At 48.3% G+C, this 19,069-nt stretch overlaps 3 protein-coding genes across 3 annotated transcripts; 2 read left to right on the top strand and 1 right to left on the bottom strand.

Annotated features, from left to right (window-relative positions):
• Window positions 1–173: 173 nt before the first annotated feature.
• On the top strand, window positions 174–9,674 carry INPP5E (inositol polyphosphate-5-phosphatase E). Its single transcript, XM_057409110.1, has 10 exons — window positions 174–1,246; window positions 2,900–3,023; window positions 3,738–3,835; window positions 4,458–4,582; window positions 4,725–4,844; window positions 5,236–5,343; window positions 5,923–6,084; window positions 6,634–6,749; window positions 7,209–7,345; window positions 8,361–9,674. Exons 1-10 carry the CDS (start codon window positions 390–392, stop codon window positions 8,491–8,493), a joined length of 1,980 nt encoding a protein of 659 aa, XP_057265093.1. The 5' UTR covers window positions 174–389; the 3' UTR covers window positions 8,494–9,674.
• An 846-nt stretch (window positions 9,675–10,520) lies between these two features.
• Window positions 10,521–16,378, bottom strand: PMPCA (peptidase, mitochondrial processing subunit alpha). Its single transcript, XM_057408945.1, has 13 exons — window positions 16,372–16,378; window positions 15,429–15,758; window positions 15,252–15,331; window positions 14,703–14,785; window positions 14,222–14,316; window positions 13,964–14,064; window positions 13,345–13,608; window positions 13,064–13,156; window positions 12,701–12,819; window positions 12,253–12,343; window positions 12,098–12,160; window positions 11,710–11,854; window positions 10,521–11,384 (listed from the first exon to the last, which is right to left on the bottom strand). Exons 1-13 carry the CDS (start codon window positions 16,376–16,378, stop codon window positions 11,215–11,217), a joined length of 1,641 nt encoding a protein of 546 aa, XP_057264928.1. The 3' UTR covers window positions 10,521–11,214.
• ENTR1 (endosome associated trafficking regulator 1) lies at window positions 16,047–18,957 on the top strand. Its single transcript, XM_057409138.1, has 5 exons — window positions 16,047–16,156; window positions 16,915–17,026; window positions 17,615–17,677; window positions 18,053–18,192; window positions 18,584–18,957. The coding sequence occupies exons 2-5, from the start codon at window positions 16,988–16,990 to the stop codon at window positions 18,675–18,677; spliced, it is 336 nt and encodes a 111-aa protein (XP_057265121.1). The 5' UTR covers window positions 16,047–16,156; window positions 16,915–16,987; the 3' UTR covers window positions 18,678–18,957.
• The last annotated feature ends 112 nt before the right edge of the window (window positions 18,958–19,069 follow it).

Below are 19,069 nucleotides of genomic sequence, written 5' to 3'. Positions count from 1 at the left end.
CGGCGGTGGGGAGGTCGGTTCCCTGCTCACCTCTTGAAAGGGAGAACAATGGTTTTCTAACAAGGTCACGTTAAGGTTGGCATTGCTGTGGAGGGAGGTCCTGTGAGGAGCTTGCTTTCTGGCTCAGGAGCAGAGTTTGCAGCTTGTGATGTTTCATTCTTATGCCTTTCTCTTGGGGAAATCCAGGTATCCCACCTCTTGAAATCCTGCAGACAATGCAGCAGCCTGCGCCTGCCCGTCGTTCCTCAACACACACTGAGCTGTCTTCAGTTGCCGTCTCTTTGTGGCTTAGTTAGAGCCCCGTGAACCTACGGGGTAAGCAAGGGAAGGAAACTATGCTGTGAGGAGCGTTTCACGTGGAGCAGTGACTTGCTGGTATCTGGGGGAGAATGAGTACTCCAAATGGATTTCCGCAGCACTCAGGGGCGTGTGTCACTCGGAGCACGGAGGGTGGAGCAGTGCAGGACCTACACGCTAAAAGAGCAGGAAAAGCAGCAAAGAAGGATGCTGGTGGCAATGGGGCGCTTACCTTTGAAGATACTCCAAGTGCAGGCACTGCTTTAAATGAAACCTTAAAGCTCCTACCCGATGAACTCAAAGCCAACATGAAAATGAAGCCACTCTCCCCAAGGCCTCCTCAGAAGCCCCGGTTGGAGCGTGCTGCGTCTCTGGATGAGAAGAGCTGGAGGAGGTGGAGGCGGTTTCGAACGAGCCAGGAGAGTCTGACGGACCCCAACGAGACGAGCTCCTCCAACGGCTCCCTGCAGGAAGCGGCCCTCAGCCCTCCTGCCCGGGGCAGGGCCGGCCCCTGCCACCGGTGCTGCCACCAGAACTCCTTGCACAGTTCACCGGGTGCCTCGGAAGCCAGTGCCGCGGGGAAGAGCCGAGGGAGCACCTCCGACCTGGGGAAACGAGCCTCTGAGCTCTCCAGTGCCTTTGGGGGGCTTCTGCGGGGGAAGGCGTTCGCAGGCAGCAAGCCCCGGCTGGCCCAGGTAATGCCGGCGCGACCTCTGCCGCCCCTGGAGCTCAGCGTGGCCTCTCCCTCGCTGAGGACAGCAAACAGGATTGACTCGGATTGCCTGGATTACCGACAGTATTCTCAGCACAAGTTTGGGAGGGTGAGCAGCAGTTTGAGCGATACCAGGCTGCATGGCAACGGCATGGTCTATGATAATTGCTCCACGGACTCCATGAAGTCTACGTTCAGCCTGCTCACTCCCATCCGCTCCAAGGATGTCCGCAGCAGGTATGTCCCCAAGCTTCTCCTGGCGAAGGGTTTAGGGTGTTAGCAGGGACCAGCTGCCCTGTGGGATCCTGCTGGGCAGGGGCAGGGAAGTTCCAGCTGATCAGCAAGAACAGACATTGTTCTGTGTTTAACCTCCTGCAGAGACTGGAAACAATTTGAAGGTGAAGAGATTAGTACAAACACTGGATCTGCTCCTTTTAGCTGGGTATTGGTTTTCATAAATGTAAGTTTGGTTTGTTCCTGGCTTGCTTGTAATGTTTAAGTAATCTTTCTAAAAATAAGGAGCAGTAGCTGTGCCAATAAAAGTGTGCTGGGCTTGAACTGAAATGATAAATGGCAGGAGAATACCCAAATAGCTTAGCTTAAAACTGTCATGCAGTACCTGCAATGCTATCACAGTCCTGTAAGGTGCTGAGGGTCCTCTGCAGATGTTGAGCTTGTTTGGCTTCTGGCAGGATCAGCTCTTGAGGAAGGGTGTGATTCCATGCAAATCTCAGCACTTTCTCCTGGCATGGCCCTGACCTCCTGCTCTGGTTGCTCATTTGTCTTTATTCTTAGTTAAGTTTAGGCTGTTAATTGGAGGTGCTTTAATCTGCTTGTCAGTGTATTGAACCCTCTCCTTGTGTTGGCTGCAGACCATCTGTCTGTGAACACTGCCAGCACACAGCACGCACACATACACTGCAGCAGGAATTACTGATGGTGCTGCTGGGCAGGAAGTGTGATAGAAGGTAAAGGACACCAGTTGTATGTTAGAGAGACACAGCAGTCTGTGAGGCCCTGAGGGATAAATCTGATCATTGATCCAAAGAGTGGGGAGACAGTGGTACAGGGGAAATGAATTCTGAGGTAAAGTGTTACTGCTAAAAAAGCCCCAAAGATGGATCATTACTTGTTTGCTGTAAGGGTTTTTCTCTCATTTCCCTCTGGGAAGCTGTTGGAGTGAGCTGGGAGCTGGGCAGGCCAGTGTACTGCCATCTCTACTTGCAGAGCTTAAGCAAGATTAAAAATGCTTATTCAACTTGCTGTCCCTTTGCCAATACCCCTTTGGTTTCATAAGCAGTGTGTTCTTGGGAGAGGCAGGCGGTGCAGGGTAGAGCTGTCCTTATTGAATGGGGTGTTCTTTTAGACCTCAGACTCAATAAATCGTTTACTTGCACGCTGTCATGATGAGCTGAATTGAAGGAGGAATGTGAGTTTGAATCCTTGATTCGGAGCAAGTTGGTACCAGAACACTGGGAGGGTTGGAGGTATTTTTGTGTTTTATGTAAACTGAGCTGCTTCAGGATGCTCAGATATCAAACCAATCTCTTCATGTTCTGTCTGTGGTAAGTACAGTGGGGACTGAAGACTTTGGATAGCTTCAGCCTCCTCATCACAGAGCCTGTGCAGCATCGGTCTCACCATGGTACTCATGTCGTGGCTTTGAAAAGGCTGGTTTGGGACAAGGGTTTTGTTTTCCTGTGTATGATCCATGAGGACTGGAACTTTATAAGGAGCTTCAGGCAAGCAGAACAGTATATAAATGCTAAATGCCATTTTCTTGAGCTAAAGGTATGTTCTTGATTAACTCAAGCTTCAAGCATTGCCAATCATTATTCCAACTGTTGTGCCCTTTCCTTAGATGCTCTTTTATGGCTCTTCTGTTCACAGAAGCTATTTGGAAGGCAGCCTTCTGGCAAGTGGTGCCTTACTGGGAGCAGAAGAACTTAGCAGGTATTTCCCTGATCGCAATATTGGAATCTTTGTGGCCACCTGGAACATGCAGGGTCAGAAGGTACGTGCCCAGAAGTCTCTGCAGGTCTTTTGGCAGGGGTGAGGTTACCCCAGCCTTACTGTAAGGACTGGTGTGGTGGCTTTTCCTATTCATGACTATGCTCCTTGTCCACCCGAGTTCACTGTCTTGCTGCAGTGATGAGGCCCTCTGGTGTGTTTACTTTGGTGAGAGTGCATTGTAACGGGGTTCCTTAGATACTGCTATGAAAACAGGGACCTCTGTGGCTTTTTCTGGCAGCTCCTTTACACCCTGTTGGAATTAGGGCCATATGAAGATGACTGATGATTCTGTGCTTACGATGAGAATGTCCCTGCTGCTCAGTCTCCTGCCTACATCCTTATGTAGTGTAGGAATTCAGGATTGATTCTGCCAGCAGACTGGGGAGCTGTACTTGGAGGAGCACTGATGACCCCTGAGGTGTTCAGGAAATAGCCTGTGGGCTTGGTGAAAGCATCACTGGAAATCAGAAACATCACGTTACTGCCCCACATGGCTGAACTGTGGGTATTGGGTTAGTGCTGCAGTGGCAGCAGCTGAAGTCTGCCTTTCGGAAGGAGACTCCTCAGTAATATCACTTCACCTGGGTTTTGAAGCCTGAATTGTTTGCGTATGCTGCGGACCTCATAGTTTAGCCTGGACTTTCCTTGTACTTTTCTATTAAAACTCTGCATAACCAATATTGCTATTTGATCTTTATTTCTTTTCTAATAACAGGAACTTCCATTGAATCTGGATGACTTTTTATTACCAACAGACCCTGACTATGCCCAGGACATGTATGTCATTGGGGTTCAAGAAGGCTGTCCAGACAGGTAGCAAAAACAATGTAATGAACCATCCTCTTTTATTGCTAATTAATTCCTTTGTTTTAATTAGTCTGGAGGTAGTCTCCATTGTATTATTAATCTTGTCAATAAACCCCCCCACATTTAATAAGAATCTGAATTCCATTACATGAGCACCAGGGGAAGTGGGTTTGGGAGGGAAATGTCACAAAGATCTGTAAATAGAGACCTTGGTGCTGTTGTCAGAGCAGGTAACAGCAAAACTCCATCTGATTTCTGTGGGCATCTCACCACGGATCTGAGCTGGCCATGAGCGAGCTCAGGCTGGCTGTTGGCGTTAGCAGCCGTGTACTCAGCAGTGTTACATGCTTCCAATTTGTAGTCTCTCTGAGGATGATCAACCCAGGAAGAGTGGTTGAAGCCTCATGTCAGACTCTGCTTTTTTAGGGTATTTCCCAGTGGGAGTCTTTCCTTGAGACGTGCAAGTGGGTATGGTGGCAGCAGCGAAGCCTGCTGCAGCCCAGGAGGTTTTGCTGACACGCACTTGACATTATCAGAGGGATTGCTCTGTTTTCACAACGCTGATTTCCTCTCCTGGTTATTGTCTCTTGTATCATCCCTGTGATCCAGCTGTTGTTCTTTCCTGCAGAAGAGAGTGGGAGATCCGCCTGCAGGAGACACTGGGCCCCCACTACGTCATGCTCTACTCAGCTGCGCATGGGGTGCTGTACATGTCGGTCTTCATTCGGAGGGACCTGATCTGGTTCTGCTCAGGTGCGTGGTCCAGTAAGAGCTGGAGAGTGGGGAGGTTGAAGGACTGCTGCCATCCCATCTCCAGGGCTGTTCTTCCCCTGACTTCCCTGCTCCCTGTCTGTAGAGACTTTTCAGTAAAAGCAGCTTCTTTTTCTCCTTCCAGAAGTGGAGTATGCCACGGTGACAACTCGAATCGTATCTCAGATCAAAACCAAGGGAGCTCTGGGAATCTCCTTCACCTTTTTTGGGACCTCCTTTCTCTTCATCACCTCCCACTTCACATGTGAGACGTTTACAGTCTTATTCAAGTGTCCTGAGGGAGGGAGGAGAGGGGCTGCTTTACAGAGGTAGAAAGCTGCAGGGGAATAGAGGTGCAGGTCAGGCTGAAGTCAAAGCTCAGGATTGCTGAGCTGAGAACAATAAGGGAAGAGGATTTTTTGGTAGTTAAACTCGCAAAAGAACTGGTTTTAAAAAACCAGAAATGAACTGTGCACAATTATATCCCTCTTTGCACACTCCCTGTCATCATTTTTCAGTGTGTGTATGCCCTGGGTCAGTGTTGACATTTTATATGTGGGAAACATCCGATGTCCTTTGGAAGCTCCTGTTTTAACCAAAAGTGGTAACTGAATGAAAGCGATGCATCGTTGGCAGTAATGTGCTTTGTCTTTCAGCTGGGGACAGCAAGGTGAATGAGAGGAAACTGGACTACAATAAAACCATTCAGAGCCTTACACTTCCCAAGAATGTTCCGGACACAAACCCATATCGATCCAGTTCTAGTAAGTGTGAAACCTTGCTTGGGTGGGAGCCCAAATGAACAGGGTTTGTGCCATAGTTTTCAGTCTGTGCTAAGGAAGGGAGAATGAGAGTGCTGATCTGAGACAGCATTGAAAGAGACCAGAGCTCTTTTTGTCTGAGGATGGTGCTGTTCACACGATTCATTGTTTTTAGGTGGGATGTAATTTGGGGGGAAATCTGAGAGAAGTTGAAATGGAGGAGGAGAGAAAAATCAAAAGGAGTTTTCCTGTGATGTATTTTTTCTTAGAGCAGCAGTAAGATCACTTTGGTTTCACTTTATCAATATTAGGGATGTGCTTCAAGTATTTTAGCTCCTGGTAGTAAAAAGAAAGAATTTATGCCCGTTCCTTTGTCATACACCTGGCAACACTCTCAGTAAGCTCTGCCTCTCACTTGAAAGGATGGAGTTTCATTTTACTGAGTGTAGCTACATCCCATGCTTCAGTTTTCTTCCAGAGTCAAAGGGAAGATCCGGGGCAGAAACATTGGGATTCTTGTTTTGCTTTCAAACCTCTCAGGGAGTTCTCCCTCATTCTGACCCTTCTGGCTTGGATTTGCAGGTGATGTCACAACACGGTTTGATGAAGTCTTCTGGTTTGGTGACTTTAACTTCCGACTAAATAAGGATCGGGAGACTGTGGATTCCATCCTGAACCAGAACCCTGAAACAGACGTGTCCAGGCTCCTGGCGTATGACCAGCTCACTAGTGAAATGAGCAGGGGTGAGGGGAAGCTGGTTTTCTTCCCAGTCTCCAGGAGCAGAGATATCTACACAGAGAAATAATTACAGCCAAATCCCTATTTCCTAGAGACCTTTCCTGCTTCCTCATTAGATTCCCTAAAAAAGGAAGTCAGCAGATGTCAGATACAGTGGCAGTTTGTACAAGGGGCTTTCTCTTATATATGGTGTAATCTCTCAGTCTCTGTTTCATCTGACTCCTCTATAAACTGGACCTAATTCTGTCACAATCTCAGGCATTTGGATTTGAACAGTAGCACTTGCAAAGCATCCTGAGCTTTCGTTGGAAGGGGACGTGCATGCACCAAGTGTTCTTTGTTTAAATAGCCACTGCCTGGTTTTTATCCTCACTGTGTAAGAACTGGAGCTTGCTTCCAGTTCTTCCTTCCTAGAGCCTAAGCCCAGCTTTTTTTATTAGTCATGGATGTACATGGCTGTTGCTTGTAGCCAGCAGTGTTGAATACATGCAGAAATGTGCTGTGTTCTTAGGAAGGAGGAATGTTGTCTCTCATGCTTTTCTCTTCCTTTACAGGGTCTATTTTCAAAGGATTCCAAGAGGCTGACATTCGTTTCCGCCCTTCCTACAAGTTTGACATAGGAAAGGACAGCTATGACACCACTTCCAAACAGAGGACTCCTTCCTACACGGTAGGGACGTTTTCAGAGCAGTGGGCTCAGAGGGGCTGCTCAGCCCCATGTCTGCCTCCAAAGGGGATTCTCAGCTGCGAGGAAAAGCTGCTTTCCACAGACCACCTGCATGACATACAGTCATGCTGAGATGTACTGCTTCGGGGCAGCAGGGCATGTGGAGCTGGCTTGGAAGAAAGGATTGTTCAATCTGAGAGCACAGGAAGAGTTGAGCACAGGCTGCAGATCTTATTTTCCCTGCCTTCCATCCTGCTCATTGCATTCTGTGCTGTGCTCAGAGCTGGATGCAGAGCCACTGTTGGTTCTTCACTCTTCATGAATGTGTCCCTGTCCAGGACACTTAATTTCACTAATTGGAATGTGATAAATGAAGGGATTTGTCTCCTGTGAACCAGTGCTTTTTTCCAGGTGGATGTGCTAAAGGAATTACATCCCTCTCCCCCATTCTCTGCCCTGCAGGACCGAGTTGTGTTCCGCAGTCGGTACAGGGATGATATCCACGCTGTCAAGTACTCCTCGTGTCCTGTGATCAAAACTTCAGACCATCGGCCTGTGTTTGCCTTGTTTCGGGTGAAAGTGAGGCCTGGCAGAGACAAGTTAGTACCTCCTTATGCCCCTGTGTGTGACTGCCCATGGCTCCACCTGAGGATATGCTCCTGTTCAGTTTGTGCTCTCAGGAGAGTTCCTGAAATAGAGTTTATCCCACGCAGCTCTGTGCAGCCTCTGGGTTTTTACCCAATATACACTTTCAGTGGTCAGAGCAGTAAGAGTGCTTAAACCTTGCACTGACATCTGAAATCCCTGCGACTGGGTTCCTTAATCCTCCTGAGGGAGATAGAGTCTGCTGCAATCGACTATAAATCTGTTTTATCTGAGCTGCAGCTCTCTGGTTTTCCTGTCAGCATGGACAGCTTTCCTCTCTGTTCCTCTTTCTCTCCTTGGGAGCAGTGCTGTTTTCCCTCCTCAGTGGTGGCTGCATTTCAACACATCAGTGGAGTGAGATCCTCCCAAGTTCCTCATGGGCTCTTGTGCTCATAGAACTCCTTAGAAAATTGGGTTGTCGCTGAAATTGAGTTCATCTCTTTTCTGCGTGGTCGGGGATGTCAAGACCCAGGTATCTAGAAAATGGTGACTTCTCAAAGCACTTGGTCAGCAGTGCAGTTAGAATTGGGATTATTTTGTTGTTGTTTATGGCTGTTAAATACCTGTTAAATAGGTGAAGCTATGCTGCTGGGTCTTCCTCTGGCCTCTGTAGAGGAGACTGAGGTAAGAACTGTGTGGTGTAGGAGTCAGCTTGTTCAGCTTTTCAAAGGAGTGGTTTTTTGTTTAGGGTCATAAAGAATGTCCCCCGTGAATGCTGGCATTTTCATGCTTAAATTGAATGTACATTTGCCTTTTACAACCAGTATTTCCTTCATTTCAATGTGAAAAAGCTTCACTTGTTGCTGTGGAAGAACAATGTTTTAGCCATTTTCGCCCACAGCAGTAGCTGAATGCCTAAAGAAAGTAAAAATAAGGTTTCTGGCCTTTGTTGTATAAACTAGTTGGGAAATGGTGGGGAAACAAGACTCTGTTTGTACCCTGATCCAATTCCCTGTGTTTGCATTGTAGCATTCCACTGGCTGCAGGGCAGTTCGACAGAGAACTCTATTTAATCGGCATAAAGAGACGGATTACGAGGGAACTTCAGAAACGGAAAGAGCAAAAGGACCAAAAATCCAGCAGCATATGTAGCATTTCCTGAGCTCAGAACTCTGTGTTAGAGGTGCCCGGAAAGAGGATTTCAGGCCACAACAAACTCTGCAGGGAATTGTCTGCCTAAGCACCTCTGGCAGCCACTGTGGTTCCTGCAGAATGTCTTAAACCTCATCCTGGATTCATTTGCATGAGCTAATCCATGTAGCTCAGTGCTTTTGCTGAAGAAAATGGAGTCAGTTATGTAGGACATCCATCCCAACAGATGTAATTGATTTCATTTTATCCATACTATCTTCGGAAGCAACCGGATGCAGCCTCTAAAATGACTCCATGCAGGGGGCCCAGCTTCTGGAACTGGCATGACAAGGGACCTCAGAAAAGCCTGCAGGAAGGTGAATCTGTTTGTCTGTTTGGTTTGATCTGGTTAACTTATGTTGTGGGGTTATTTTCTTCTCCTTATCTGTAGCCAAATGTATGGTGGTATTCTGTCAAATGCATAACAGGGACCAGTGAGGGGACTTGGGCAGGTTTGTGTAAGCTTAGTGCTCCTGTGTTGGGCTTTTTTGTTCCTCTGCAACAAGATCTGTGTGAATGTACATTGGAAGTGTAGGGACACTGCCTTTCAATAACTGTTCTATAGGCCTTCTGTTGCTAAGGGGGAAAATCAATCTCTCACACCATGTATCTGGCTGTTGAGACTGAAACAATCCCTTCCTTGTAACTCACTTGCCCTCCGCAGGGGTGATGCTGCTGCCTGCCTTCACAGCAGGACACTTGGTCTGAGTACAGCTTCACCAAAGGGATCAGGATGCTAGGGGATGTCAATGCAGAGACACTGCAGCCAGTCACATCAGCACAGTCCCATTACCTCTGATACTAGTTAATTCCTTTGGATTTTTCCAATTCAGTGAACTGTGAGTAACTTCCTGGTTTTGAAGTGTTGTCTTAAGGCTAAACGTCTTACATGGACCACTGGTAAAATGGTCACGTACAGCTAATACTTAAGAACTCTTTATGGGCACAGATGGGTTGGATCATTAATCACCTTAGTACATAAACCACCGTGCAAACAACTTGGAGGAAGTGCTGCTACCTATGCAACCTGTCCAAGACAGAGCTTCTGTTCTGCGGTACAAACGTTCATGGCACTGACCTGGCTGTAGCCATCAGGTATTTGATTTCCTTTCTTTTTAAAGGAATAAAAATAAATTAATGCAATACCAGAAATGAGCACCAGCTCTTATTGCCAGGCTGTCAGAACCAGCACTGACTGTGTGACACTGTTTGGGTGCCCTGAGCCATTCGGCTTCACCTGGAAGAGCAGGACAGATTCCTTTGGAATCGCTTGCATTGAACAGACAAAACACATTTCACCTGCCAGTTCATGAAACCCAGCCATTAACTAACGTGTTTCAGAACTCTCACTACTCCATGTCAAGTTCTCTTTTATTTTCTTACAAACATACATACACAACAACTGAATGGGATTTCCACACTGTGGGTTCCACAAGAAGCGATGCAACATTTTCTTCTAGTTGCACGAGGAAAGGTATGGGGATAAAGCAGGCAATAGCTGCTTCAGTGTTCTGCTCCCAGTTTGATTGCTCCTCCCAATACACACCTAGCCAGTGAAGTGCTGCACTGCAGCTGTCTACAGTTTTAAGCACGTACGTTAGGGGAATTGTGTAAATCAAATGTTTTAGTCCTCTCTTTTGGGTCTCCATTTCTTCAGTGTCACATGCATGGCACTTCATGTTTTTCTGTAACAGTGCCAGCCAATTTCAAGAGCATCAGCTTTCTACATGGTATTGTGTTGATCTCTGCTCTTAGCTGAGCTACATCTCTGCTGCAAGACTGATAATTGTGTTCTCTCTTTGCAAGGCCTTAAGTTCATCTGACTGACAATGAAGAAGTAGGTACAAGTTTCAGATACAGTAGCAGCAACTCCTTTAAGAATGAACTTTGTTAATACACTATCTCTGGAGTAAAAGAACCCTTGTTCTTGAGCATAGCTCACTTACAAGTGAAAAACCTGAAGAACAGGATCACTTTTATCCTAGAGTAAGTGTTATGCCATAGGTCTACTTTTCTCTGAGCTCTACTAAAATGACTGTTATTTCCAAACGTGAATTCTAGTAGTACTGCAGCTGGTAAATTACGCTGAAGAAATGGATCCAGGATGCTTGTAACAAAACCTGGACTGCAGGAAACTTGTCGCCTAACTTCACGTAGATAATAACCTGTATTCTCTTAATTCAGTCTGACCAAGTCTTTGTTCACCTTGGTAGCAGCTAAAAATATTCTTTTAACTCAGATACAGAAGCCAAGCTCTTACCATGCCACCCCATTCCTCAACAAGGGCACACACCAGGGCCTCCAGCGTGCCCGCTCTGCTTCTGCTGCTGGTATGGTTTAGTGGTAACACACAGCAGTGACTTCTGCTCAGATACATGCTTTCAGTTGTAATGATGGACATTTTGGCTTGCAGTGTTCTCCCCAGTGCCAAGAGAAGGCTGTATACACCCATCCTCTCTTGTAACCTACTCAGAGGGTCAAAGTACTCATCCAGAGCCAGGGTGGGCCTTTAAGCCCAAGGTACCGAGCTCTTCAGAGCCCAGTGCTCTGAAGCAGTTTATTTCAGCTGCAGCATAGCTCCATGTTTGCAGAGTCTGCCTGGAAAGACTGGGGGAGAGAGGGGAAGTGGTTTGCAGCAATATTATCATCTCAAAACCATATCAAAAGGCAGCGGCTCTGGCACGTGCAGGGTCTATCGGAAGAGCCGGTACACCCGTGGGAGCCGCCCGTCCCCGCTGGAGAGCGCTGCCTGGATGTGCTCGTAGGTGGGCAGATCTGTCAAGTCACCCAGGGCAGCCACAGCTGGCTTTTTGTGGAGCATCTTAGTGACCACTCTCTTGATATCAGTAGATTTCACTTGACCTGCAAGAAAAAAAACAAAGCCAGAGGTGTGACAACTACATTCTGAAGAGCATGAAGCTTTATAAAGATGCTTTATGAAGTGATTGATGCTCAGAAAATCAATCACCAACTCTGGAGCTTCTCTACCCTGCTTGGTTTTTCCTTCCTTCTGACAAAAATAAGCATTGTGCTAGCTTGTAAGCAGTTGAGATCAGTTTGAAATATGTATCTGAAGTATTTATGCCCCCCCAGCTTCCCAAAGCAACTCATCTGTGCTGCAAGAGTGTAAGTTGCGCAATGCTGACTGTACCTACAGTTCAGTTGAGGAAAAGCATTGTCTACTCACTGATGAGGGCACACAGCTCGTGAGGTAGCTTCCTTGTGTTTGTTGCCAGCACTTGCCTGCCCACATCCTCAAAGATAACCGGCCGAGACTCAAGGTTCATCATGAGCATGGACTTCAGCTGCGTCTTCGCTCGCTCCAGTTCTACCTGTCAGTGAGCAGCAAATACAAACGGATGTTTCCAAAAGCCTGGCCAGTGCTCTAGCACAAGGTACTGTGTAAGAAACAGTTTTGCAAACACCTTCCTCTTTGAATGTGCTGCTGAAGTTACCATACTGTTTTACAGAAATACAGACATGCTTATCTACAAAACTCCATTCTAGCCCGGCCAGTGCAATGTACTATTTCAGCTCCAAGACCATCTGCCAAGTGCAGACACTGGGCTGCTCACCTCTCCTACAGCTCCTGCCATGAGAATGAATTCTCTTGTGATGATTTCCACCATCTCGCGAACCTAGGAATGCAGATAATTGAAAGAAGATTAGAACGTTGCTGTCTGGTAATAAGTGGGTCTGGTAACAGGTTTTTGAATACAGTGCTGTGTACCTGTTTTGGGTCTGCACTGGCATGTATACACAGGAGACCTGTATCCTCGTAACTGTGGTGGTAAGAGGTCGCGTTGTACATCCAGTGGTGCCTGGGAGCATAGAAACAGTATTAAAAAAAATAAAAACAAGAATTTAAATGTAAAAATTAAACCAACATGGACAGGGAGACCCCTCCTAGTGCCTTGTCAGGGTTCTCAGCAATGCCAATGGGACTGGTCAGTTCCTGCCTCTGAGGATTCTTGCACGTGCTATCTACTTCCTGCTCTTCGTTTGCACCCTTGAGACCAAGCCCAGAACACCACGGAGCTGTATCACTGGTACCTACTGCCAATTCTGTTACTATTCCCTAGTGAAAGGACGGACTGGGCTAGTGGAGGGTGACAGGATTCCAGGCCACCTGCTAGAAGACTGTTTCTGCTAAACCTTAAAGAGAAAGGCAAACCAACCTGTTGAGCACATTAAGATACAGTCGGGTGAACATGCCCTTGCCAGGCCCTCCAGCTGAAAAAGAACCTCCGCCTCCCATCATCATGTTCAATACTGCAAAGGGAATGAAATCTTCCTCCTGAATGCCAACAAGAAGTTCAGTCAGTTAAAAGCAGAGCTCCTGAGAGTCTGGGGTGAGTAAAGAGGGACAAAGAGACATGGCACAAGAGGAACTTCAAGGTCAGTGCCTTCTTCAAACTGTCAGTGAAATGCTGCTTGTCTGTACGTGCAGCATCAGCAGGAAGAGTGCCAGTGCTTGCATAATGAGAGAGTATTCTGGGATTCCTCAAGCACAGAACAAGGGATTTTAGGTTAATACTTACTAAAAATGAGCAGCTTTCTAACCCAATCATGATGTGGGTAAGCTCTGGGATGGGAGTAGGGCCCAGGCTCACATCTGACATATCTTTTTCAACCTGTGGGAAGGGCAGACAGATTATCAGGACTGATTTTCACCTCCACTGCATCCAGCTTGATGTGCTCCCAATAATCAACCTGTCCCTCAGATATTAAAATCAAAATCTATGGAGAAACCACCTCAGGTCCAAATCTGCCTCTCCAACAGACAGGACGAGGCACGACACCACCTCCACCTTCCTTTCACCTTGACAATGCCTCCTGTGTACTGCGCCACGGATCTGTCCACATCCCTGGCCTGGCTGCTGCCCCACGCCGGCTCCACTCCCAGCACATGCTTCCTGGCACACTCCACCAGCTGCTCGTGCTCGATTCCCACCCCGGCCAGCACCATCCTGTCCGGTGTGTAGTAGTTCCTCAGGTAGGAATGCAGAACGTCCCGGCCAATTTTGTCTGTGTTTTCCACTGGGCAGAACCTGTTCAGTCCAACTGTATTGTCTCTGTAGGCTGCCTAAAGGCAAACAGATACACTAAAGTAACAAATACTACTTCAATCCGTCCATCTAAACCTTCCTGCTTTAGAATGATGCTTGTCTGTTTGAGACATGTAAGAGGGGAGGGGCTGAGCATCATTTCACTAATGTCAGCACAACTCGGTGACATGTTGTCACCCATGTCAACAAAGACAAGTGACAGATAATTGCAGTTTAGGTTAAAATCTTTCATGTGGGTAGAATGGAGGATTTCAAAGTGGAGGGACAATAAAATTCTCCCTCCCCACCACTGAAATGTAATTTAGTAACAGAAAAGGAGAACGCAGTATGTCTCATACAGGGGCTGCATGGAAGATGGAATGGGTGTTTTACCGCATGGATCATTTCTGTGAGGAGAGGCTCTGGATCAGGTCTCATGTTCAAGTCTTCGAGCTCAAATCGAATTGCTGCTCGAGTCATCTCAATTTCCTCATCTGTAATACGAGGGAAAGAAGAGATCACACATCACAACCACCACGCAAAATCCCTGATCTCTGCATAACTTCTTGATGAGCACAATCTCATGAAGATTAACAGCAAGTTATGCACTGGGAGTCTGTTCTGTTGAGGCAGAGACTCCTCTTCCCTCACCTGACAGCCTGGGCCGGAGTGCTACATCAGCCAGCAAGTTGACCACTGTGTCCAGGCCTCGGGCCTCGGCAGAAACAGCATACATGATGGTGTCCCTGCAACACAAAGCTGGGTTCTGCATTGAGAGGTCACTGAGAAGTTATTCCTGGGGAAGATTCCAACCGGACACAAAAGGAAAATTTTTCACAGTGAGAACTACCAGTCATTGGAATAATCTCCCCAGGGAAGTGGTGTCCAGCCCTGGACACTGCTGAGGTCTGGCTGGAGAGGGTGCTGGGACATCCAGTCTAGGTCATGCTTTGCCTACAGACTTTTATACCCCTCTCAGGTTCACTTTTGTAGTTTCTGCACAGCCACCACAATGGATTTCTGCTCCTTCCAAACAAGAAGCCGCTTTTACTGCCACACACCAGAACAGACACCTCAAGGCACTGTCAGTGTTAGAGCTACTCAGGTGATGGAGCATGGAGGAGAGTCATACCTCGATGCCTGGCAGTCACAGATGCCCCCGTGCTTTTCTAAGGTGAGGAGAATTTCATCTTTGCTGCCAAACTGAGCTGTGGACTAAGAAAGAAAACAGCAACGCTATGAGTTAGTAAAGCAGTAACTGTTCATACACCTTCAGGGCAGCCCAGAACAAGGCTCATCTTGGACTGTGAGGGTGTTGAGGCGCTGGCACAGGGTGCTCAGAGAAGCTGTGGCTGCCCCATCCCTGGCAGTGTTCAAGGCCAGGTTGGACACAGGGGCTTGGAGCAACCTGCTCTAGTGGAAGGTGTCCCTGCCTGTGGCAGGGGTTGGGACTGGATGAGCTTTAGGGGTCCTCCAACCCAAACCATTCCACGGTTCTATTTTACACCCACTAACCGTGAAGGTGAAAGCACAATGGACCTTCAAAATACATCTGCAGTCCCAATAACTAACTAGGCATGCTGCCACCACCCATGGCAGCAGATCAGACCCTGGTGCTGCTCAAGCTGTGCACATTTACAGCGCCCCTCACAGACCCCGCCGGGCCCGGTACAGGACTCACGGAGAAGGCCAGCTTTTCCAGGAAGTGGGCGATGCCACTGAGGTATTTCGCTTCATGTCTTGATCCCGAGTTTACCAGAACTAGCGTTAAGAAGAGAAAGAGTCAGTGGCACTTTCACAGCCCCATCGCGTCCCTCCTCCGCCCGGGCCCCATTGCCCCCGCTCCGCCCGTACTCACGGCCCACGGTGCAGAACTGCCCGAACTTGTTCTGGGACGCGACACGCAGCCCGTTCTCCAGCACCGACACCCGCGTCTCGAACCGCTCCCGGCCCTCGGCCGCCGCGAACACCGCCTTGGGCACGCCGGGCAGCGGGCAGGTCAGCGACACGCTGGGGTAGGCGCCGCCGCCGCTGTAGCTCCGGCCGCCCGCCAGCCCGCACCTGCGGGGCAGCGGGACCCGAGTCAGTGCCCGGGCAGCCCCGCCGCGGGTCCGGGCACGGCTCCCCCCTCCCCGCCCGCCTGCCCGCCCGCCCCATCCCGCCCCACGGGGCCGCGGCGGTCCCACAGCTTTTGGCAACAGGTGACTTCCTCATGCTCCTGCCCTTTGAGGTCCTGTTAGTTTAGAGTTAATACCCTTTGAGGTCATTTAGAATTAACGGTGTTTGATTACTCATACCTGTCCTGGTGGCTCAGTGCCGCACAGGGTCAGTGTGGTTAAGTGGCTTCAAGAGGGCAAAACAAGGTGTGAAAGTAAGCTTGAGTGTCATAGAAAGTGCAAAACCCCCCGGCACTAGAGTTGAAGCTGGGTATTTTTTGTGGTACTGGCTTTGGAGTGTTGGTAGTGCTGGGAAACAGCACCCTCTTTTCTAATGAGGGTTTTTCTTTTCATAGCTGAAGGAAGAGAATGCCACTTTGAGAAGCAAGATCAACAAGCTTCAGATTTTCTCTGAAACTCAAGCAGACAAGTGCGTAAGCCACAGTGTGGGGGAAAGTAACCACATAGATAAGGAGTTGTCTTAAAAGAGGTTCTTGGTGGAGACAGTCACCATCTTTAAAGAGGAAGAATGTAGCTGAAATCTGTGCTATTTGTTTAAAAAGCTTTTTAACCTGATTTTCATCTTGAAAAAGGCTTGGAAAGTGAGTAGCAAACTGACTGCTGAGGAGTGTGTGTATGGCTTACACTTCATGCAGTTTAGGTGCTTTGCAACAATGAGGGTAGGCCTTGACAAGAGGCATTTCATAAAGCTTCAAAATAACAAAATAATCTTAATCTCTGCCATTTAAAACAAGAAAAGTGTTTTTCATTTTTGCTGGTGACCACTTTGATACTGGGAGCCTTGATTTTCCTGAGGTTAAACAACCTGGTGACAAGGTAGGGTGGTGTTTAAGGGTTCCTTAAGTTCCCATCTGAATCCTCTGCTGCTCCTTGCAGTGAGGCACCTGGTGCTTCCCTGGTGATGGGGTAACTGTTTCAGAATTACACTCTTTGGCTGATTATTTTCTATAAGGCCTTTCCTCTGGATGGGTCCCACTAATGCTAATGTCTGTGGAACACAGAAATCCCCTGAGCCACCCCCTAGAAGTGTAGTTCTGTGGGAAGTCTTCATTGCTCTTAAACAGGAAAGAATGAGCTTCTTATTCCTTCTCTGTTTTCTTCTGAAAAGCATTTTCTTCTGAAAGTATTTAATGCTGCAGGTGCTCACTGAATGTTGTCTCTTTTAAGGGTCAGGAAGCTTGAAAAAAAGCTTGAGGAAAACAAAATCAAAGAGGAAAAAGAAGCACAGGATTTGGAAGCGATGGTGCAGCATGTGGAACAGAACCTCCAGCTGATGACTGTGAGTGGTGGTCCTTGCAGAGGCATCTTGCAGTCAGAGCTGTGTAGTTCTCTTTTCCTTCCCTGGGAGCATGAGGGAAGATGGAGTGATCCCATCCCCCATGTGAGCACTGAGCAGCTCTGATGTGGGCTCGGACTTTCCCCCCACAACAACACCGTGTCCCAGTCAAGAACTTTTGTTACCTAAAATAAGGGCGGTTTTTGTATAAGTCCTGTTTCTGGATTCATCAACAACTTCAGCAGCTCTTTTGCAGCCTTCCGAAAGCACCTTCCATGTGAGCTAGGGGAGGGAGCTGCTTCTCCTGCTGCTTATTTATACCAACTACTGTTTCCCCAAATATAGTAGTAATTTCACATCCAGAAGTGATGGGTGGCACTGAAAGATATCAAAAAGGAAAACTGGGAGGGTGCAGAGGAGGCAGCTGCTCAGACGTGTCTGGGGCACTTTCCCTTCTAATGCATTTAGAACACGGGGTGGTGCATCCCAAACAGAGTTCTGTGCTGGAATCTGGCATTCCCATGTAGCTTAAACTGCCTGTTGCATCCTAAACACGTTGCTGTGGGATAAATGATCTCCGTTCTATTTCAGAAACGGGCTGTTAAAGCGGAGAACAGTGCTACAAAACTGAAACAGGAGAACGCGTTACTGCAGGTGGGAAGCAGTGCTCTCAAAGCCAGAGAGATATGGCAGGGAGTTTGGCAGAGCCCGTATGGCATTAGATGAGGTGTCAACACATCGGTGGCAGCTTCCATCCCTGCTTCCAGCACTGGCTCCTGGTTGGGTCTGTGAAGGAAGCAGGCTTGAGGGCATGCTGCTGTGGATGTGCCGTATGTGATTCCAGCTCAGTTTCCTGTGGGAGGCTGCTCTCCAGAGCTGGGAGGAGCCTCTCCAGGTGGTCTGGTTACGGGATCTGTTGTTGGTTATACCTAATAAACTGTGAACGTGTTCTTTAGCTGCTTTAGCTGGGGATTATTACCTGTGCGAGCTCTACGGTTTTGAGGTGAAGTCTCTCTGCTCCCTCCCCAGGTTCAGCTCAAGAATTACAAGTCGGAGAACGAAGCCTTGAGGTTGGGCCAGGCAGCGAGTCTGGCCACAGTGAGGCAGAACGCGGATGCTGCCCTGCAGAACCTTCTCACTGTCATAACCAACTCTCAGGCTTCCATCAGGTGAGTTGTTTTATGATGACTTCCTAACACCATCCAGAGGTCACAGCTAAATGTCCCCAGGGGCTTTCCTTTCTGGATTGCAACTTGGGTTCTTACATCTCGTATGTTATCAGCTGCTCCATGTTCTTACTCACCCGCAACATGTTTTCCTCCAAGTTTAGGTAATAAAAAAGACTGGAACATGCAAGTCTTACTTTTTTACTTAATGTCAAACCATTATAGAGGCTCTGTAGGTCTCCTACGCTTCTTCAAGGCTCCTGTACCTCAAGAACCACAGTCTTCAGTCCAGATAAACTGCTTCTGAGAAAATCACAGTACCCGAGTAAAAACAACTGGCCTGGCGCCTGCTTCACCCTCTCCCTCTTAACGCTGTGTCCCCCCCTCCTTGCAGGCAGCTGGTCTCTGGAGCAGAGTCACTGCAGCTTGTCGCCGATCTCCTCACATCCATAGACAGGATTTCGGAAGTGTCCCAAGATGGACAGTGACTGGAACAGGACGGAAACCATTCCCAAAAACTCTGGTTTTGATACTTGGCCTCATTGTGATACACAGAGCTGTTGGTGCTGCTGCCACTGGAGTCCTAAAGCCCAAATGGACAAGAGTATGTGCCTCTGGGTTGGGGCTGCGGGTCCTGCTTCCCCTGCACCCCGACTTCCCGCTGGGACCCCACAGAGCACTCGGGTTTGGCTGGAACTCCCGCTGCCGTTCTGTCCCCATCCGGACTGTTCCATTGCCACGGAGGGAGAAGGGGTCGGGAGGGGTTCGTGCAGCGCGGGAGGGCTCAGGCTCCGGGTGCGGGCTGTAACGCTCGTCCCGGCCGCTGTGTGACGGGTGTTGCGGAGCCATTAAAGGCGGCGGCGGCGCAGCCGGTGTCCGG

The sequence above is a fragment of the Pezoporus wallicus genome, unplaced genomic scaffold, assembly GCF_028554395.1.
Source record: "Pezoporus wallicus isolate ANWC-B61680 ecotype Strahan unplaced genomic scaffold, APGP_CSIRO_Pwel_v1 contig_8341, whole genome shotgun sequence".
NCBI lineage: Eukaryota > Metazoa > Chordata > Aves > Psittaciformes > Psittacidae > Pezoporus > Pezoporus wallicus.
Note: the sequence above shows the minus strand (reverse complement) of the source record. Positions and strands in the feature narration are given on the sequence as shown.